Source organism: Galeopterus variegatus, unplaced genomic scaffold (assembly GCF_000696425.1).
Source record: "Galeopterus variegatus unplaced genomic scaffold, G_variegatus-3.0.2 Scaffold938, whole genome shotgun sequence".
NCBI lineage: Eukaryota > Metazoa > Chordata > Mammalia > Dermoptera > Cynocephalidae > Galeopterus > Galeopterus variegatus.
The window spans coordinates 316,547-339,525 of record NW_007727049.1 but is presented as its reverse complement, the minus strand read 5'-3'; the positions used below and the strand labels follow the sequence as shown (position 1 = coordinate 339,525).

The 22,979-nt window shown below is 38.9% G+C and overlaps 1 protein-coding gene across 1 annotated transcript in view; it reads right to left on the bottom strand.

The window, feature by feature from the left end:
• Positions 1–5,783: 5,783 nt before the first annotated feature.
• The window catches only part of FBXL20 (F-box and leucine-rich repeat protein 20), a 109,084-nt gene continuing 91,888 nt past the window's right edge, over positions 5,784–22,979 (bottom strand). The window contains exons 8-15 of the mRNA XM_008573594.1: positions 20,289–20,415; positions 18,697–18,771; positions 14,643–14,773; positions 12,674–12,734; positions 11,689–11,733; positions 9,836–9,892; positions 8,596–8,808; positions 5,784–6,881 (exon numbers count right to left, since the gene is read on the bottom strand). Coding sequence (XP_008571816.1) covers positions 6,774–6,881; positions 8,596–8,808; positions 9,836–9,892; positions 11,689–11,733; positions 12,674–12,734; positions 14,643–14,773; positions 18,697–18,771; positions 20,289–20,415 — 817 coding nt within the window. The 3' untranslated portion in view covers positions 5,784–6,773. The remainder of the gene's footprint in view (positions 6,882–8,595; positions 8,809–9,835; positions 9,893–11,688; positions 11,734–12,673; positions 12,735–14,642; positions 14,774–18,696; positions 18,772–20,288; positions 20,416–22,979) is intronic.

The window sequence follows — 22,979 nt, the reverse complement described above, 5'->3', positions numbered from 1 at the left end:
ATGGCTGGGGAAGTCAGCTAACAGACCCTGCCAGTCAACCACCCTCTGGATTTTTTTTTTTTTTTTTGGGGGGGGGGGGGGGAGGGAGGTGTGCAGGGATGAAACAGAGCCCAACTTGATCATAAAAATTTCTTCAACAGAGGGCCGGCCCGGGGCTCACTCGGTAGAGTGCGGTGCTGATAACACCAAGGCCACGGGTTCGGATCCCATATAGGGATGGCCGGTTAGCTCACTGGGAGAGTGTGGTGCTGACAGCACCAAGTCAAGGGTTAAGATCTCCTTACAGGTCCTTTAAAAAAAAATTTTTTTTTCTTCAACAGCTCTATTTCCCCATCCATCTCTGTCCCTGAGCAGAGTCTGACAAGCATGGAGAGTCCTCACAGTTCTCTGAGCTCTGCACAGGCCACATTACTCAGGTCTGTGCTCTCAGGGTCACACTGGAAGGTGGACAAGGTGAACAGAGCAGCTAGGCAATGCATACAGGTTACCTGAAAACAATGCCTGGGAGGAAAAAGGAGATGGCCCGGGTGGGAAGCATCTGAAGGCCAGGTCATAAAACACAAATGGAGAAAGGCAAAATTAAGAAGGCATCTCTCCTCCTACAATAACCTTTTTGGAGTGGGTAGTCAGAGATCCTCAGGGGTCAGCTCTGAGAGCTGCAGCATGGTGAGAAAGAACACCAGGTAGCCTCTAGTGAGCCCGGTCCCATGGATCCTGTACATGTGCCAACAGGCTCTAACAGTTAGAACTTAATGTCTAATTTGGGGGGTGGGGTAAGGAAAGGAGTAAGGAGAAATCACAGCCTCACCCCTTCCTGCACTTATCAGAAATTAACAGTCATCAGAGAAGCACAGATAAGAAATTATTCTTAAGGGAAGGAAAAAACTGATGTAAACCCAGGAAAGTAGCAGCAAAGGTTCACTCATATAAAGATCTATTATATAACACTAGGAAAGAAAATCATTTCTCTTTAGTGGGAAAAGATAAAGTAATTAATCAAACCATGCCAGTTAGATTCTTTTTCAAGTTAGGATTTTCTGAGACTTTAGGTTCTCATTCTCTAGCGCCATGAAAAAAGAAAGAAAAAAGTAGAATAATGACTTCAGGGGCTAAGAAGGTTTAGGCTAAGATAAAAAAAAAAAACACATACGAGTGTAAGCAGCAGTGTGGTACAGATTTGGATTCATAAGTAGTAAGAGACAAAGACAAAAGAAACAGTGGAGCAAAGTTTTCTTCCACTTTAACAAAAAGACAGAACTTCAAAGATTTCCCTTGGTTCTTAGGGGATGGCAGAAGAGAAAAGATATGTGTCTGGACATCTCTCTTCTCCCATCTCTTCTTAGGGTGAGGATTCTCAGTTATTGCCCACCTGCTCTTGTCCTGGTATGAAAAGCATGCCCCAAAGCATTTGGGAAGCACTAGTGGTTCCTTCAGGGGTACCAGTTCTTAACTGGATGACTCTGGTCAGATGTGTGGAAAGTAGAAGCCCTCCTTGTCAGTAAAAAAGGACACAGAGTTTATCAGATGGAGAGAAAAGTAAATGTACCAATGTGAGAAGCAGCCATCACTACAGCTTCAGGACAGATGCTGTACCTGAGGCAAAGTACCCAAGTTCAAGAACTGATTCTCTCTACTTTGAACTTCTAACATTTCCCCATGCCAATTCTTCAAAATAAGACCCTAGAAAACATACAAAATAGAATGAGCCATTGATACAGTTTTGCTTGTTCATGGTTCTTCCTAAAAGGGCAATAAACAACCCTAGCCAAGGAAGCATTGAGACTTACCATCTGCAAACCGAACTCTACAAGGGCATACTTACAAAACACACGAGGCAGACAGAAGTGCACGTGGACTTTTCTCTTAACATCTCACATGTGTGCTTGTCCAACAAATTTTTTTCTCCTGAAAATTAAGTGTAACTCTCTTGGGCTCCTAAGATTCACTCAGACTCAGCTGAGAGGTTACATACGGACTTTCCTAAGGATCAAAGGCTTCAGAGACACAGAACTGATATTCCTAAGAATAAAAATGGAAAAAAACAGGTAGACTTTACTGGAGGGGGAAGCTAGAGAAGCCCTTCATGCAGAAAACTCACTTGTCCTATATGGTAGTTTCTGGCAGGTAGAAAGTTTATCCCAAATGAGAAGCAAGGTTAGAGCAGCTGGTGCTTAAGTAGCCTATGTTCTTTGCTCTCCAGCAAAGATGTCAAGTTAGGGTATCTGGATATAGCAATTACAGCCAAATTTTATTCCCAGATTACCCGGGTTAATTATGCTTTATTGATATGGTTTTATAAAGCTTTTTGTATCTTCCAATCTTGCAACTAAATTTTATGACAGAAATAAAGGTGAAGAGAGGCTGGAACTCTGTATTTCTGCTCATCCTCCTACTGTTTTACCATTCTTTGATCCAAGATCATTGTGAGGGGGAGGAGGAGGGTTTTGCCTCAAGACCTCCAACCAAACATCCTATACCTCTCCTCGGACTTGGCTAATTCACATTGCCTGGGTTTGAGATGGATAAAGATCCTGGTAGACAGATAGAGGAGGCAATCTTTTTGTAAAAGTTTCAGAGCTCAGAGCACACCACTGAAAGTCTGTCAGCCAGGAGGCATGACATGAACAGAAACCTACCCTTATATTATGCACACAGGAGGGTAAAAGCAGAACAGAGAAATTTTCTTTAAACCCCTCCTCTCACTAGTGGCAAGTGGCATGAGCAGTCTGTGACTTTCAGCACAATACACATTAAATGGCCAAGGGTCAACCATGACCTACAGGTATTCCTCTGTCACCTAAGGATGTGCTGCCCACGCAGACAAGCAGGCAGTCACCCTCTTCCTTCCAGTGACACTCTCACACTTCTTAACAACTTCAAATCAAGACAGGTTCCATCACATACTATGTTTAGTCCCCGTGGCAGTAGTGGGCTATCAAACCAGTAACAATGCTTTTTACAAGGCAATTTAGAAGAAATAGAAGAACTTGGCTACTTGGCTTCTATGGCTATATTGAACTATTCAAATAGCCTGGAAAGCCCAAAATAAAGCATCAGGAAATTATTTACTAGGTTTCCCTCTAAAATATTTGATACAGGGGATATGTGAAATTTCTGACTTTATGTCTGCTAAATCAACTTGATGGATACAGAAACCAGACTGGAAATTTACAAAAACCATTTAAGGAATATTTTTACATCCAGTAAAGAGCAGAACAGGAGGAAAAAAACATTTACACAAAGCACAATATGCTTTCATATTCCAAATACTGGAAAAAAGGCTGAAGCCAGATCCCTTTATTCCTCATATCCAATAGTCTGATTTTAAACTCAATTCCAATTCAGTAAGCAAACATCAAAGACCAACTGAGTGAAAAACAGCCCGCGGTGCCACCTGACAGTTACTGAATTCACGGCTGCCCACAATGTTTTCCTGAATCAGGACAAGGACCCAAAGAGGAAGCTAGAGCATTACTGGGGGTGACATGGAGGCTTTAAATACAGGGCAAGGATGGGTGTCAGAAAGAAATGGTAGAAATCAGTGCCAAAAAGAAAAAGAAAAAGAAAAAGAAAAAAAAAAAAAAAGCTAGAATCACCTTGATGATGCCAATAAAGAGGATGTAAAAGATACTGATGTAGCAAACAATGCTGGAAAATGTAAGGGATGAGACTAGGGCAAAGGCTGCTAGAAAAGAGATAATCTGTATGTTTGAGAACTTTCTCCAGACACTGCAATAATTCCTCCTGGCTACCAGTAGGTTTACAGCAATCATTTTGAGAGTACCCTCTTACTTATTCTAAATCTCTTCTTTCTTCTCATTCTCTATATTTTTCATTATAAAAGACATATTCTGGAGTAGCTATGGAGTTAAATAGACCAATAAGCTTTTTTCTAAGAATTTTTCCTACATTAAGCCTTATTGAATTTTCAAAAGTATTCCAGATGTTGAGACAGGAAGCATTTATATTCAGATGTCAGGACCCTTTCCACTTGAGCAAAACTTACCATGTTCTGTGTTTTCAAAGTCCTAGCATATTCATCAGCAGGAGTAGGTTGCAAATCAGCATAAAAAATGTATTTCCTTCCAAGCTTGATGGGCCTGAAGTTTTCTTGAGAAAGGAACAAGGTTCATGCCTGATCACATACAAGCTAGTGCTGTACACCCCAGGGCCTTTGTTCTCTCTCACCTGACTCTGTTCTTGGCCCAGATAGGCTGGAATTTGCCTCAACAGCTAGGATCACTTGGGCAAGTCCACGCTGACCTGCACATAGGTAAACCCTTTGAGTATAGAGACAGCATTTCTAAGACCTTCATGACCTGATGAATAGGATCTTTTAAACTTTTAAATAAAGAAGTATCTTAATAGCCTCAACTTGGGCAATTCAAATCTACACATCTATACTCATTAATCAATCTGGGTTTTATGGTCAATTTTTTTCAAGCACTAAACAAATAAATAAACCAAGGTCATGAGTTCAGATCCCCATCCTGGTCAGCCACTAAAAAAAAAAAGAAAAAAAAAAATCTTATACTTTAGAGCAGGTGGCACCTAAATATTTCTCTTAGTTTTATATAAATAAGTTGACCTGGGGATCTGAATATTTTCAACCACATCTGGAAGTGTGTGTGTATGCATGTATGTATTTGTGCAAGGGTACTTCAAAAAGTTTGTGGAAAAAACAGAAAAAAAGATAACATGGATCTTTCCATGAACCTTTTGAAGACCCCTCATATGTGTGAGGTACAGCCAGGAGAGTCTCAATTTAAAAACTATATTCCTTATAAGGTGATTGAAAAGAAGATAAGGGAGAAGGGGAATGAAAAAAACAAGTAATTTGAGCTTTAAAGGGGCATAATAAAATAGGATTTAAAATACATTTAATATACTAAATAACAATGGGTAGTATAGACTTCTAGAACCCTTTCATGTGAGTGTTTCTAAATCAATGAAGAAATAACTCAGACTTCATTCTTTCATATGTAGGTAGAACCAGCACCTGCAGCATTAAAACAAGCCTTTTAACAGCCTGGGTCAGGCAGAAAAAGACCTAAGATCATGGTGGATTGCACATTAAATTCCTAAAAGACCCAAAATGACCCTATTAAAACCTTGTGTGAACAAGGTTTCTAATTTGGGGGCTTAGAAATATACTTCCTGTGCTTTTAGAAACTCATTTTATTTCCCTCATCCTCTATGATTTGGGGTGAGGGGGACACTTCTTCTTGGACTCCTGAGTCCTGGGCATTGAACCCCTCCTCTCAGCTCTGGTACCAGGTGTCCAGGCTGGGCAGACACACCGAACCCCCTACTTCTTCCCAATGTTCTCTTTTGGCTAGTACAACGCCTTTGTCTGGCTACTCTCATATTTCATTCAAGGGAAGTCTGGAGAAGAGAGATATGGTTGACAGGTTCTGAAAAGGTTCTGGTGGTGCCAACATTAGATATGATACTGTTAACAATGATATATAGTTGACCAGCTATTATAGGGCCATTCTTGTATCCTAACTGGCTAGACTGGCAGCTCCTTTAGCAGCATTCCTGGTCAGAGATGCCACTCATCATACCTAGATTTCAGTGAATGTATAATGCTAATCATCCTTGTCTAAGCTGGGGTGGTGGGAACTTTCAGGCTTAGTTTTTGGATTGGCCATTTCACTCTTTACTAATAATGCATTTCTCTCTTTCCTTATTAAGTTAGTGGATTTTGATGGAAGATAAAATGTGCAGGGGGAATACTGGGCATATCATGCGCATTATCATATATCACAAGATACAACAGAAACCAAAGGCCAAGTTTGTTTTCATCAAAATAGTTTTAGCTTAATTTCTTCTTATAACATTTCTTGCTTTTGTTAGTTTCCTTTCAGACAGGCAAAGATTCCAGCAGGGTCCCCTAATGGTAAAATTTAGAATTAAAAAAATATTTATTGATAATGTCTCTTTTAAAAATGTTTGGTAACCCCAACTAATCATCCAAAATGCAAACTGTAAACACAACAGCAAAAGAGTAACAAGTGAGTGAGTAAGCAGACTATGAAGAGGTGCCAGACTGAGTAAGAATGTGGAAGAGAGCAACAAAGAATGAAGACAGGTACGCAAGTGTGCTACAGACAGTGACAACTTCAGCGAACAAATCACACTCAGACCACAGCAATTTCGATGCAACCATTTAGGAAACCTCTGTGCCAAGTACTAAAACACAGGAGAAATGGGAGAGCCTTCTTTGTGAGCATGCTCAGCATGTTGGCATGGACACATGGAAGCACAGAAGCTCTGCAGTCTTCTCACAATAGATGGCTACCATTTCTATGATGCAAAGAAACTTTCTTTCTGGTCCCTAGGATATAGCATATGTTGTTTTTCCATGCTTTCCTTGACCCTGGAGAACTGCAGTTGCTGGTCCAAAATCCCCAAAGAAACCCCTTAACAAGTTAAAGAAACCACAGTAGCAGTAACACTGGGTTTGCTGGAATGGCCCTCCCTCTACTGCAGCCTTTGATTTTCTTCTGGGCAAATCCAACAGGAACGGTTAAGTTTTACCGACCCACCTGATAAAGCCAGCACGAACTTCAGTCCTATGGTCATAGAGCTAAAGTGGATGGGGGTGAGGGTGTGTATGCATACATATGTGTGGCTCTGGGGATCTGGACACTGCCCTCACTTTGTAACCCTTGCCCAGAACACAGGGGTCGCTTCCACCGGAGAGACTCCATGGTAACTCTAGAAGTGTCATTAAATACTCAGTTCACCAAGGTTGACCACCTTCATTGTCATAGGATGATGCAGCATCTGCAGAAGCGCTGTCTGCTGCCCCCTACTGATGGGGGTGGAGTGACAGGTGCGAAGTAGGCGTGGACTTTAATATTGGGTAAATGGGTCTGAAACAAGACAGAAACATTACTAAGAGAGAGGGCTTAAAACAGAAAGAGCAATGCTGCTTCTCAGAAAAACCACTGAGGGGCTGAAGGGACATGAAAACAGGGCAGAGGCTGAGCAGTAGCTAGGATGGTGAGAGACCTGGGTTCTACTTTGCTCCATCCTAGGTTGTTCTAAACGACCAAATCAACTCTTTTTTTTTTTCCTTTTTGTCTTTTTTCGTGACCGGTAACGGGATCGCAACCCTTGGTGTCGCGCCCGTACCGCGACCGGCAACGGGATAGCAACCCTCGGTGTCGCGCCCGCACTGCGCTCAACCAGTGAGCGGACTGGTCTCTATATGGGATCCGAACCCTCGGCGGGACCGGGTTCGGCCCCCAAATCAACTCGTAACTGTGGTACCTGTATCTATAATAGTTAAACTGGGGAAAACATGTTAATATCTTATCTTGTCCCAAAGGGATTCCCAGTTGGACTCCCACAGTTGTAAGAAGCTATGTAAACTTAAAATAACTATTTTTTCCCAAGTCACTGTGGACAATGTTTTTTCCTGATGTTTTTAAAAACCTCATTATCCTCTTTTAAAAAACATGCTTCTAGTCTTTAGTACTATTTCTGAATACCTACTATGTTCAAGGCAATGTAATAGCTGTTAAGTGAGAAGTGTACAAAGATGGTCGAGATGGGGATTCTGCTCTTAGGGAGCATATAGTCTAGACATGCACATAAATAGCTAACAAAGTGGAAAAGTACGAGGTGACTTGAAGAACAGGTAACAGATCCATCTCCTGAAGATTCAGAGATGGAAGAGATTCCTGATGTGAATCCTAGCACAAGCAGATCATAAAAGAGGCTCTGGTGGACCGGTGGCTCTTCTCCTCTTTTAGTGAGATATATGGCTGCAAGCCTCCCCCCACTGTAGTTGTGCTCTCAGTTCTCCACGTCTGAAAAGGGAGAAGGAACTAAGGCCAACTGGAACTCAAGATGAGGTTTGGTGCTCCTTTACTTGCTCATAGCCTTATGACCAACGAGGACTTTTCAGATGTTGGTGGTAAGGGCCTAGCCAAGCACAGTGCCTTTCCTACAGCAGGTGTAAAGCAGATGTCCCAATAAATCTGCTGAGCTGAATAATCTAACATATAGATTCAACCAGCTTTTTATAACTTCTTTGCTGGCAACCTGTCTTCCAGTCATTTGGCTATTCATGGGTCTCTCTATTATGCAGGATGGGGTCAAAAGAAATAGTAAAAATCTATTTGATCCATTTGTTGTCTTAAACAATAAGAACCCCAGGAAAAGGGTTTGATGTGAAAAGGAAATACAAATTACATTCTTAAATCCCATTTAACCAAACATTTTCTTTAGGTTATTCCTTTCTTTTGTTTAGAACCAAAATCTGATGTGCTTTTTTTTTTTTTTTTTTGACTCCGGGATGTTATTAAGTTCTGGACATTATTGGAGAGACTCTGCTGGGAGATGATCTACTTTTCTTTCCCTTCAGTGGGTATTTCCTTACTAAATTTCCATCTGAATGAAACCATATGTAAAAACTATCTACCCTTAGGTTTGCTCTCCATTTTTGTTTTCTCCTTACTAAATGTCCAAGTAAATATAAAAATTACAGGAATCTAAATCTGGAAAAAAAAAAAAAAAGAAAAAAAGACAAGTAAGAATGCTGAGAACACCAGAGCTGGAGAGTGATGCAGCCATCTTTACCCTGAGTCTCTTGATTCCAGCCCGTGTGATCTGCTGGCAGTCATAGAGTTCTATCCGCTCAAGGCTGTGACAGCTCTTCAAGTGCTCCAGGGATGCATCTGTGATTAGTGGGCAGTTGTCCAGCTCAATCACCTCCAGCTGATCATGGGCACAGGCCCCATTCCCCAGGTGACGAATTCCATCGTCTGTGATCAGCTCACAGTGAGACAGACTCTGCAGCCAAATAGAGCAAGGAAGGACACTGAAATATCTTCTGGCGTTCCTCTAGCCAGAGGCTTGTGTAAAACTTTTCTGGCTTAATTTCAATAAATATGGAGCCATCAGTAGATCCATACAGTAAATTGAAGAAAGCAAGCTAGTGTTGCTGGGGCTCTACTTTTGGCAATCAATGATTGACATTTTTGTGTGTGATTTTAAACATATTTTGTGAATTCAGGTAATGGCTGTGAACTAGTTCATGAACAAAATAAGACAGTCTTAAAAATTACCCTCTCCCCAAATTAACACTTTTCTCTAGTAGGGACAAGTGGGAATTAAGCTTTTCATACAAAAAATTTTCTGGAATTTGAACTAAAAATATGGAATATCTGGTGCAGGGGCATGACCAAACAATTAATTAACTGAAGATGATTTTTATAGCTGTCAGGTGTGGTTACCTAATCACATAATCACTTCATGAATCTTCCTTAAGTCCCTGATCTGAAAAACTCAGAACCCTTGACCCAGTTTTGGATAGTATGTGCCATCCAACACACCAAAAATGAGCCTGGATACAGAACATTCAACCAGAATACCTTCCTATAGTGTCACTGAAAGTAGTAGCAAAAACTCCCCCTAGGAAAGGCTTGATTGGTTCTGTCTTATAAGAACATTTGTTCCCAAGGTGAAGCAATTTACATGTTAAGCCATATCATCCCCTAGATCTCCAGAATTTAGACATCACTTGGACTGGAATATGATTCACATGGAAAAGATAACTCATACTCTCCATGTCAGTTTTCAGTCTCCAAACACTGATACAGAAACATTTAACTTTTCCAGTTCCTATCTCAGTTTCCCATTTCACTAAGGTCCTCCCTTTGTCCTCTGTAAGTTGGCAGTTTGGAGAAGCATCCTTTCCCAAAATGGTAGCCACGCACTAAGAGAAAAGTAAGAGCTGAGTTCTTACTTTAACTAGAACTACAGAACTAGATTTTGTTTAAATCCAGTAAACAAATGAAACTTTGAAAGTCAAACTCACCAATACTTGAAGTCGAGGACAGTGTATGGAAAGTTGGATTAATGTGCTATCTGTTATCTGAAAGAAATACATAAGTTTATTTTAGGTATAATTCCAAATAAAATCATCAGCCATCCCTCATTCTTGAAGACACCTCTAGACATCCTGATAATCAACCATCAAATAACAGAATCTTAAGGTTCAAATCCCACTGGCTACCTGAACTTGTTCTGTAAGAACCTGCCCAGGATAGGCTTGAACACATCTATCATCTCTAGTCTCAATCTCTGGACACCTCTGTTTAAAATTCTGTTTTGTTTTGGAAATGAATCAAAACCTGTCCCCTTGGAACTTACACCCACTGGACTTTGTAGTTATCTCTTTGTAACCACCAAAGAAAAGAATCAGAAGACAGTGCTCCATGAAAAAAAAAATAATGTCAGACATCCTCAAATTTTTAGATATTTGGCCTATTTTTAATAAGGCATGCCACAACTCAGGACTGATAACTTGGGTGTCAGCTATTTTCTCAAGAGTGGCAGATAGGCACTGCTGGAATCTGGGTTAACCATGAACGTTCAGGGAGAGAGAACAGTCTTTCATAGTTATCTTAGGACTGAAAGTAAATCAGTGCTTCTTTTCAAAATTTTCTCCAACTTTGAGATTATGATTTTTTTTTACTACATACAGCTTCACAGAGGCTAAGAAATGGTGTTGGGGTGTGTTGAGGAAGACAGGCCTGACCATTCACAAGGACTCCAACTTTGAGATTATGATTTTTTTTTACTACATACAGCTTCACAGAGGCTAAGAAATGGTGGTGGGGTGTGTTGAGGAAGACAGGCCTGACCATTCACAAGGACTAACGCTGGGAAGAACACAGAGGATACTCAGGCATGTTTAAGATATAAACGAATGTAAGTAAGTTTTGGTTTAGTGAGAACTAATAACTGCTAAGTAGTGTCTAGACAACAAGTAATTTTTTAAAAAGTGGTCTTTATAGTTACAGAAGTACAAGGGTACTTCAAAAAGTTCATGGAAAGATTCATATTATCTCTTAATTCTATTTTTCCACTAACTTTTTGAAGAATGCCTGTATCTCCCCTTATTTTTACCTTTAAAAAATTTTGTTGCTCTATTTTCCTTTTTAAAGTTCCGCTTCAAAGTTTCTCTCCAACAAATTAATAATCTCAAAGCTCTTAAAACTGGCAATAAAAGAAATTGTTGATAAGAGGCTGGCCAGTTAGCTCAGTTGGTTAGAGAGTGGTGTTGATAAGGAGGTCAGCCTGTCTTAAGAGCCAGATAGAGTCAGGTCTCCAGGGCTAATGACACAACGGATCCAAGGTCCAGTTAAGCTAAAAAGGACAGTGCTACAGATCAGTGTGATGGGGCTTTATTTACTGGTATCACAACTCCACAGGACTAAGAAAAAAAAAATTTTTTTTTTTAAAGATGACCATTAGGGGATCTTAACCCTTGACTTGGTGTTGTCAGCACCAGGCTCTTCCAAGTGAGCTAACTGGCCATCCCTGTAGGGATCCGAACCCGTGGCCTTATTGTTATCAGCACCACACTCTCCCAAGTGAGCCATGGGCTGGCCCCTAAGGAACTACTTTAACAGCTTTATGGCCTGAACACTTGGACCTCCTTTCTCTCCAGTGACAACCTGACTGATGGCATGTATTTTCATAATTCTTTAACACATATACCATGAGCACTTCTGCATGGCAGCCTAGAAGACACCTCAATAAATGGAGAATCAGTAGTGCTGCCAGGCACTACAGTGTCCTACACAAGGGAATTGAACATTCTGATGTGTATGTATTATAAGTTTCTCTAACACCATATTTCTGAATGAAAATCCACAATCTTACCTGAACACATTCTTCTAGGTCCATCTTTTCAAGCTCATGACAATTCTACAAAGTACAAAACCAAACATTACAATGTGAACATTTAAAACATAGGAAAATTTTAAGGCCCAAATACTGAGAGGTAGTATTAAATATACTGATGAAATCTTAGTATTTCACTGTTGGTGTCATTCACTTTCTATCTTATTCCATTAATTACACACTTTAAAAGGCTATGATCACCTTGAACTTTCTCAATTATTTCACATTTAAAGTATCTAACATCTTACAAGTCCAAGGGAATAATTTTGATGAACGTTAATACTGGGATAATACAGACATCCTGTCAACCATAAATAATTTAATTAAAACTGTTTCTTCGGAAGAGAGGAAAGCAAGTTTCACATCCTTCTTTAGTTATACCATGTGCTGGCCTCCACCCAATTAGTACTCCATCAATAATCTATCTGAAAGCAAATGCCCTTCCTCCTGTTCCACGACATTGGTTAAAGTCAGTATAATTTTAAATACGATTACTATACAGTGATTTATAAACCACTCCAAGTATTAAAATCTTAAAAATACAGAAATCTTTGAAAACTTCTTCATTTAAAACCAGCTTATGAGTATATATTCCTTTCAACATTACTCTCATCCAACAGTTACACACCAAATAACCAAGTAAGTTTCTTTTACAAAACACCAGGAAGTCCCTGCTTAATTTATCATCTTATGAAATTGTGGAGAATTAAGTCTCATGAAGGAATGTCATGTTCTCTGATACATGTCTGCATTTCCAGAGCAGTTTCTATTCTTACTGGCACCAGCAGGTCTGTAGCTGTAGCCTAAGAATGCTCAGGAACACCAGCCACAGAGGAACTGCCCCCGTCTCACACTCCCAATTCTGCTGCCATTCTACATTTCTCTTGCTACTCATTCTTCTGAAGTAAAAATCCCAACCAAAACCTATGGAAACAAACCTATGGAACCTACAGAAAATACTTACTCTGGCCAGAGTGGTAAAGCCCACATCTGTTAATTGAGAACATCGTGCCACTTCTAATATTCTGTTAAAAAAACATAGTGAAAGTCAAGTTCCTAGTTTCTAAAAACTGTGTTTACTAAAACAGCAAGAGTTTAAGAAACCTCCTATTCCCTAACGACTTTTATAATATAGAATGACACCAACAGCTAAGCCAGTCTGTATACAGCTCTCGCCATTCATTTTCCTGGAGTCATCGTTAAGTGGTCCTATAAATACCACATTTCAAGGTGATGCAATCAAAGAACACAGAAGAATATAACTGATGCTTGTAGTTAATGCCAAAATGCATGAAATACATTAAAAGCCTTCTTGATGGGATACTGCTTACCCCCAGAGGGCAGCCTGCTCCTAGAAAACAAAGGAAATGGAGATAAATACTCTATTTCAGTAAATCTGTTGCTGAAAAACAATTTTCTTTCCGTTTTTACAAGTAGATTCACTCAGATTTAAAAAGCTTTTAAAAAATGGAATGAAGGGACTGCTTAATTACAGGTCTGTCCCAAATATGAAATTCCATACTTATGAAAGCTTCCTGCCTCCTCCCACAGACTCCCTTGGAGGCCCAGTAGAGAGGGAAGCTGAGTTGGCAGCTACTCCCCTATTCAGCAACTGCTAAACACCAATCTAAATACCAAACACAGGACTGGGGAATCAAAAGTAGCTCTTTTCTGTGAAAAGTGTGCTGACCTCTGCACAATGGTACCAAGAACACTTATACATTTGCTTACAAATACTACTGAAGTTGAAAAAAACTAAAGTATAGGAAATTATTATCAATTCAAAATCAGAAACGAATGCTGTACCTAATGGCATGAGCTGACTAAACACATCTTTTGAGCATCACATTTCAGACCTTTTCCATTCTAAAAATATAATTAACTGTACAGGAGGATGGAGCCGAAGACCACTCTCTTTAAAATACAGAAAGATAACATATAATACTTTTAAAGAAAGGTTTGGTTACCTCCCTAACTCCTGGGAAATACTTTAGTCTAGGCTTCTCATATTACTAATTTTGACCAACGAGTCCATGATCTATTAGAAAATTTTGATACTGTAGGCAGGTGTTCTTTCAACAATTATGGTAAGGGCCATGGTAAGGTAATCATCAAAAAAAATTTCTAGAAAGTTTTATTGCTTTATAGTGATTGTTATATGTAAGAAAAGTAGGTTCGTGGGCTCTGGAGCCAGAGTGCCTGAGTTTGATTCCTTGCCCCAACACTTACAGGTTTCTAAATCTCTCTATGCCTTGGTTTTCTCATCTATAATATGGAGATAATAGCTGTTTACGTGGTGTTATGAAGATTAAATGGATTAATATTTGTAAAACAGCCAAGAACAATGACTATCCTATTACAAGTACAATATAAATTTTGCTTTGAAAAACAAAACTATATGGGGATCATCTCTACTCATTACAAAACAGTGTATGTGTGCTCTTCCAGAATCAACATGGGTTTGTTAGTAAACAGCCAATTCCATATTCAAGCAGAGAGGAGGAGTCATAGAGAACTACGGCTGTTCTAAAAGACCACCTGCACAAAAAAGGTCCTCCCAAAGGGCTGTTTTTTCTTTTTAAATACTCCCTGCTATGTACTTAGCATCACTACTATGGTATGACCTCAGGGTGGGCCTTTAAAACTTAACTTTGAGACAGAAATTATATAAAAGCATTAATGTGAGAAAATGCCTTTATTTCCTTCTCAAGTATGGCTAGCAAGAAGTAGAATTTGGGGACTATTACCCCTTGGTTTATGCCAATTACATGCAATCAAATGAGGTATAAAAAGCAAGTAGGTGGGAATCTAAGAAGGTAGCAGCTTTGTAGTATCTACCTTAAGATTTCAACATTCGAAGGAATAAATATGGGTGAAGGAGGCTTTTGTTCCTTTTCCCTGATTTTTTTTTGAGCTAAACAAGAAATGTTTACCTAAGCCGTGGGCAGTTCTGACCTAGAGCATTCAGGATGGCATCTGTGATGTTGCAACAGCCAGAGGCACAGAGGGACTGTAACTTATGGCACCCTCTGCATATAGTAATGAGACCTTCATCTGTGATTTGCTAAAAAACAAGAGCAAAAAAAAAAAAAAAATCCATAGGTATTAGTAACTTAGCAGAAAACAAGAAGAAAAGAAAATGATACTTCTGTGAAAAAGCACCAAAAAGAAATCAAGGCAGGTTTAATATTAATCAGACACCAGACCTAAAAGAAAGTGAACACACTTTGTTCCTTCCTTCCAGTTCCTTCTGAGTAAGTATGCAAGAAAATAGTGCTCACTTTTGGTGTAAAGGGAAGAAGCTATATGGAATTCTTTAAACCTAATGGGACAGGGAACAGCATGGGATGCATCAGAGTGTAGGTTTAATTAAATGATTTTAAAATCTAAAAACCAAATAAAAACAGCAATATTTTAATAGCATAAACACATCTACAAGTTTAAATTGATAGTGATAAGTTAATGAAAAAACAAAAAACAAATTGTAGATGACAGCTGCAATCTCATACCAGCCATAGCATCCATTTATTTCTATATTTCAGTTTTTCAATATAAAGAACATCTCATTTATGGAGATAAACAGTTGTGCCTAAGAATAAAGCTCTCCTGCCATCTCTGTTCAATCAAGCAGGGTCCTTAAGTTGCAAAGACAACTGGGAAAAAAAAAAATCAAACGTTTAATAAATATCACTGTTTAAATGAGCATGTTCTCGACATCATGCAACCAAAACAAATATAGATTTAAAAATTGGATGCTAAGGCAGATACAAGATTTGCCAAGAGGATAAAATAATGACGTATACACAGGTACTTCGAAAAGTTCATGGTTCATTATTAAAAGGTAATACTTGGGCTGGCCACGTATCTCACTTCGGAGAATGTCATGCTGACAACACCAAGGTCAAGGGTTCTGATCCCCAGAACAGCCAGCCACCAATAAAAAAGGCAATACAAATCTTTCCATGAACTTTTAGAAGTATCCTCATATACGCATGTGGAACTACCTGAGAAAGTGCCTCACAAACGTGATGTATCATTACTAGACAAGGATACTTGAAGTGTAAAGTGGGAAGCAGGAAGGAATCAACAAATACACACACTTAGCAGGCCAACAGAATTCGTGCCACATAATATCAGAAAAGTATTATAGGACTGTGCTACTCTTTCCTTCTTATGTTTTAAAGTCTTCCTCGGAGAATCGAGGAAGAAAGAGGAGGCAAGTCACAATGCCAATACTTTAATCCCAATTTTAAAAAATAATAAAATTTACTAAACTTTTTTGTTTTCAAATCAGTCAAGAAAGTGAATGCATCAAAATGTACATTAGTCACTTCAGAGTAAGATCTTTATTTTTTAATTTTATTTTTGGTGGCTGGTCAGCATAGGGATCCAAATCCTTGACTTCGGTGTTACACCACCACGCTCTAACCAACTGAGCAAACCAGCCAGCCTACTTCAGTCGCTTCAATAATTCTGGGCAGAACATGAAGTTTCATGAATACTGACAATCATTTCATCAAATTGCAGGGAAGGAATAACTCCTATACTAAGATTTTGGTAAGGGAAAACAAGAAAATACACATACGATAGAACTGGTTCTTTACGCTTACCAACTGTGATTCCCGCCTGCTGGAAGAATGAAGAAAACCAAACTAAACCAGCAAATGGTATATATTTATGTATTTATGTGTATACATACATGTATATATAGAGAGAAAGAGAGCGTGTGCTAGCACACACATATGTACGTGCATGTTCATCTGAAGCTGCCTAAGAACAGTTTTTTTCTAGCACTGTAAGATGATAGTTTCATGTTTATAACAATTATGCTTGCTCTCTCATGATAAAAACATTTTGGTCTTATAAATGAAATTAGGCAAATTCTGGTAGTCAGCAATTATGGCAATCAGAATGATATGGGAGGGATGTTATCCTTTTAACTCCGTATCTAGGGGCTTCCATTTTTTTTTTTTTAAAGATGACTGGTAAGGGGATCTTAACCCTTGACTTGGTGTTGTCAACAACACACTCTCCCAAATGAGCCACAGGCCGGCCCTAATGATATGGGAGGGATGTTATCCTTTTAACTCCGTATCTAGGGGCTTCCATTTTTTTTTTTTTTAAAGATGACTGCTAAGGGGATCTTAACCCTTGACTTGGTGTTGTCAACAACACACTCTCCCAAATGAGCCACAGGCCGGCCCTAGGAGTTTCCTAAATAGATCATTATCAGCACCTTCCTTCAGGGGCTTGAGGGGCAGGTTGCTTACATTGCATAAGATGTGCTCCTATACATATCACCTTTCATAAACAACCAGTATGCTCTCAAGTTCCAAGTGATCAAACGAGGGGAGGGTATAACAAGCAGAAGGCTTAGTAGAAACAAGAAAAATCCTTGTTAAATAGAAATTACAAGAGGCCATTGTTTTGGACTAAGTTCCTGTACTAGGCCTCAAAAGACCAGACTAAAAATCAAAATGAAGTAACCCCTATGAAGTTAGGTTCACCAAAACTACGCTGTGTAAGGGGCCAGCCCATGGCTCACTTGGGAGAGTGTGGTGCTGACAACACCAAGTCAAGGGTTCAGATCCCTTTTCTGGTCATCTTTAAAACAAACAAACAAACAAACAAACAAAAACAAAACTATGCTGTGATCTGACCTTAGCCAATTTCCCAAACAGGCCAGTTTAAACCTTCAATAGGCATGATAATAATGTTCCCTCTGCTTTAATTCTCACACAAAAGGGAGTAACCTAATGTTAAATAATCGGTTATTTTTCTACTGTCTCACTGTCCCCACCTTAAAAGAAACTTTGAAATGACCAATCCTCTTTTTGTTCTGTTTCTGCTTTCTTCAGCCTTTTCTGTCTATAAAACTAACCTCTTCTGCTCACCTCTTTGGAAAGTTTATTCTATTTTATGGAATGAAGTGTTGCGTGAGTCTAGAACTGAAATAAAGCCAATGGAGATCTTTACATTTGTTGTAATTTTGTCCTTTGATACCCTCAGTTTTTTTCTTTGCTATGAGGGGCTCTCACTCCAAGGCGACATACATATGTAATTTTCAAGGCAAGAGAGAAAAGCTAAAGGTGTACTGTCAATGTTCTAGGCCCTTGAATAGTTTCAGCAAATTATCTAAGAAAAACTATCAGCTTTAAACACATTAGAGCTGATAGTCTCAACAAGGCAAAATGTTAAATATAGACACTACCTAAAAATAATTTATTATTATACTTTTGGTTTTGGTGGCTGGCCTGTACAGGGATCCAAACCCATGACCTTAGTGTTATCAGCACCACACTCTGCCTTGTGAGCTAACCAGCCAGCCAACCTAAAAATAATTTAAAGGGTACATATTGCTTGTCATCTTTTAGATCAGTGGTTCCCCACGGTTGTGACCCACTGGCACAACTTAATTGGTTTTAAAGAGTGAATGAAATTTTTTTTTTTTTCCCTTTTTGTCTTTTTTTGTGTCCGGCAATGGACCGCAACCCTCAGTGTCGCGCCCGTACCGGACCGGGACCGGCAACGGGATCGCAACCCTCGGTGCTGCGCCCGCCCCTCACTCAGCCAGTGAGCGGGAACCGGTCTGTATGTGGGATCCGAACCCTCGGCAGGAGCGCCGCCGCACTTCCCAAGCGGCGCACTGTAGCAGTGCGCCACCGGGCCGGCCTGTGAATGAAATTTTAAATACTGAAGTCTGTGAATAATTTATTTTAAAAAATTAGACAGTTTTCTTAAGTAGATAAGAAATGGGTGGATTACAGTTAGTTCATCTTGAATTCTGCATTTGTTACCATCTATCTATCTTATCTATGTCAAACCTTTAGGAGTGAGTACTGTCATGCATATAAAGAGTCATCCCTGTGTCTACAATGTCCCTAGGGTTGTAGCAGAAAAACCATGGCTCTTGATGACTGAAACTCTTAGGATGATATTACTGAAATGAATTCCTAATACAGAAGAACTGTGGGAAGGGATGCTTACTAAGCAAGTCTGCAAGTTCAAAGTCACCAGTTCAGGACAGTGTGCACCTATGTACTTGAGAGCTTCATCTTCTAGCTACAAAGGTTAAAAAAAGAGAGAAATGATTACTGACATTGTTTCAAAGAAGATTTAAGAATGTACACACTAAAAAAAAAAGTAAATAAAATGTACACATTCATCAATACTTTCTAAATACAGTCAACCAAGTTTCAAAGGAACAATGAACCAGAAATAATGAACATAACAGTGTAATTCACATTACTACTAAGGTTATCAATATTTTTATCAGTTCTGACCATACCAAATTCATATTATTATCATCAAATCAAGGAAAAAGATAAAATAAACACTGCCCAGTATTCATGAATTTTATCAGAACAAATTAAATACACCTCACAGCATTTTGCTGAGGTATTATGAAGCTAAAATGATTTTCACACTTCTATGCCCCCTATAAAGTTTTTTAAAAACAAACTTTTGGGAGAAAGAACTGAGAAACAAATAGACAGTGTTTATCTTTTGCTGGATGATCAGTGCCATGCTTTCAGTGCTGAGAACAGATGGTATGTAACTGATTATAATGATGCATTCCAATCAATATTTTTCAGGATTCCATAAATAACCAGAAGCTCAAGCTGTTGTTTTAAGATAGTCATACATCTGAAGCTCTGTTTCAGACAATGGAATCTCTCCCATCATGGTCAAAGAATGAGGGCATTTTTAATGGAATCCGAGGTATGGTTTTAGTAACCATTAATAAAATAAGGTAGAGCCTAGCCCTACTTTGTCACAGTCACATTTTAATTTTATTTTATTCTTATTTTTTGGTGGCTGGCTGGTACAGGGATAGAACCCTGGACATGGGTGTTATCAGCACTACCCTCTCATCAACTGAGCTAACCAGCCAGCCCCCTAGTCAATCACATTTAAATCCATTCTTGAGGGGATTGGCTGGTTAGCTCATTTGGGAGACTGCGGTGTTGGGAAACCAAGGTCAAAGAAGGGTTCGGATCTCCTTACCGGCCAGCTGCCAAAAAATAAAAATAAAAATAAAAAATAAAATAAAATAAATCCATTCTTGATCATTTCTTTCCAGTTGCTATCTGGTCAATTCCTTTTACACTGAGATAGTAAAATTTTTAATGTTAAAATACGTTGGATTTGTAATGTGACTGGCAGGAAATAAGCACCAATAAATACTATAAGATATAAAATATAGGTTGTTGTATAACTAGCACATTTGAGAAAAATTCCTGGTGGCTAAACAAACAGAAATCGCCAAAACTGCCTTCTTTGCCTATCCAGTTCAAAGTATCAGGCAGTGACAACACGGCAAGTTTTCTTTTCAGTACAGATTGGTGTATCCTAGGTATGATCTTAGATCTCCCCACCTTGCTTTCCCCCATCCCCAAATTCATCTTTGGTCAGATGTTAATTCTTTTATTCTAAGGAAAACACTTTAATTTTGGTAAGCATGTGTCTTTGATCAACAATACACACAACTAACATTTCCCTTAAGATAAAAATCCTGGGGCTGCCCACAAAGACATTATGGTTCCTCCGACTTTCACAAGCACTACATGGAATATTACCTGTGTGCAGCCTTTTAAAAATAAGGCCTTGAGACCCACACAGCCTCTCACTAGTGCTTGAATGCCATCCTTGGTTACTTGGTCACACCAGGAAATGTTCAACTGCTCCAACAATGGACATCCCTCGCTTAGAATAAAATGAGATAAACAAATCACTAAATATAATTCCAAAGGCACCAAAGTCACATTTTACTGGCTATTCGGTGAAGGAAAGAATACAGTCCCATTCTCTCCCACAAGAATATATGTATTTACTTAATGTAAATTTAGAACACAGGCATTCCCATAGCAAAAAAAAACCCCCAAACAAAGCTGATTTATTAACGTTTGTGGTGTTCACGGGGAACTATATCACTAGCAGTGTCACTGCAAATCTGGCTTAAACAATAATCACAAAGTACAATATTATTTTTCTGATATATTACATTTTTTATAGAGATTTATACTTTTCAAAGTATTTTTATATTCATAGGAAATGGAAATTAAGTGACTTGTTCAACTTTACAGAGTAATTAGTAAAGAGTTCAGATTCAAACCCAGTTTCTCCATCAAGTAATTCTACCAGTATCAAAGTAATAGTGAGGACTTTTAAACATTTATTTAAGAAAAATTACAAAGGCTCTGTATATTTCCTTATCTGGTTCGTTTCCACAGTATTGTTTCTGTAGGCTAAATTTAGGATACCTTGTGTTCAATCTCTGCCTTCTATCAAAATACTAGCTTCATCTTTGATCCCTCTGCTCTTATCAGTTTATTTTCACATTTGGACTATGGAAGAATCCCAAACTTTCTATGATATTCTTTGGGAAACTCTGCATTCCTGTCTGCAGAAAAGACACAAAAACAAAGCCAGGAGCTCTAGGTTCAAGTTCATTCTTCAACTTAAGAGTTTGATTTCAGGCAAGTCACTTTAGGAAACCTGTCTGAACCGCTTAGTCCAAGACTGGCCACAGCCCTTTCAATGTTCTCCCAAAACCAATGTACTCATTCCTATCCCAGTACTTATCACACAGAAATATGATATATGTTTAGCAGTTTTTCAACCAGTAGACTCTGAGCAACTCAAGGGCAGCAACAATATCTTACTCATTTACATCTCATGGTTGCATCACTGTACCTGGCACTGAACAACTTTTTAGATTTTCTTATCTATAAAATGTCTGTCATATGTACCTCACAAGGTTTTCAAATAAGTGAGATAACTTATATGAAAATATTTTATAAATGATAAATGTTATATTATCATATTTATTATCTTACAAGGCAGTCTTAGATAAATATAGGCTCAACATTCACAAGGAAGGTCTAAAAGAAGTCACATTTTAGATTACTTACACTCAACTAAATCTGTATTTCTTCTTCTTCTTCTTTTTTTTTTTTTTAAAAAGATGACCGGTAAGGGGATGTCAACCCTTGACTTGGTGTTGTCAGCACCACGCTCAGCCAGTGAGCGAACCGGCCATCCCTATATGGGATCCGAACCCGGGGCCTTGGTGTTATCAGCACCACACTCTCCCAAGTGAGCCACCGGGCCGGCCCTGTATTTCTTCTTTTAATAGCCTAATTCTTACTGTGCACAAATGCAACCAATAAATGTGCCCCACAATCATATAAAAAGGCTGATAAAAAGATGTCTTCCAGGCCGGCCCATGACTCACTTGGGAGAGTGTGGTACTGACAACACAAAGGCCACAGGTTCGTATCCCTATATAGGGATGGCCAGTTAGCTCACTTGGGAGAACCAAGTCAAGGGTTAAGATCCCCTTACCGGTCATCTTAAAAAAAAAAAAAAAAGTTTCCAAAGAGAATGGGCATTTCACCTTCCTTTTAAGATATATCTTCTGCAATGTACTTTTTAAAAATTATGAACATTAAAATAATTATCACTTATTGAGTGCTTACTATATACCAGGAACGCTTTTAAGCACTTTACATATATTAGGTTGAAGTACACGAAGCTGTCATTTTTATAACACAAAAACTGTTGAATGTTGGCACAACTTTATATGGTTAAGCCTAATATCTTGTTTAATCCTAATAACAATGCTATAAGGAAAAGCTCAGAAGGGTTATGTTTGCTTAAAGCACTTGCTTAATTTTTTTTTTTTTCAGAATCCATAAGTAACGTTTTATTGGAACACAGCCGTGCTCCGTTTATGTATCATCTACGGCTGCTGCTTTTTCACTACAACAGCAGAGTTGAGTAGTAAAGCACTTGCTTAATAACCTGACTCCAGAACCCTTTTCTAGTCCCTAAGCTGTAATACATACCATTTTCTTATCCCCCCCCCCTTTTTTTCTTTTGGAAAATAGGACTTCATAAAAATCTAATCATTTATGTAATAAGCTGTAGTACTCTGTTAGAAATCCTTGTTATCTCTAGTCATTTCACTTGAATGTGTCCTGTAATTGTTTTTTGGGCAAGTGGTAAAACAGAAGATCTATTCTGAACTACAGTATCTATCCATAAAACACAGTCCCTTCAGTTCCAACTTAATATGTTATTTTAAAAAGTATGTATTAGGGCCGGCCCGTGGCTCACTTGGGAGAGAGTGGTGCTGATAACACAAAGGCCACGGGTTCGGATCCTATATAGGGATGGCTGGTTCGCTCACTTGGGAGATAGTGGTGCTGACACCACCAAGTCAAGGGTTAAGATCCCCTTACCGGTCATCTTTAAAATTAAAAAAA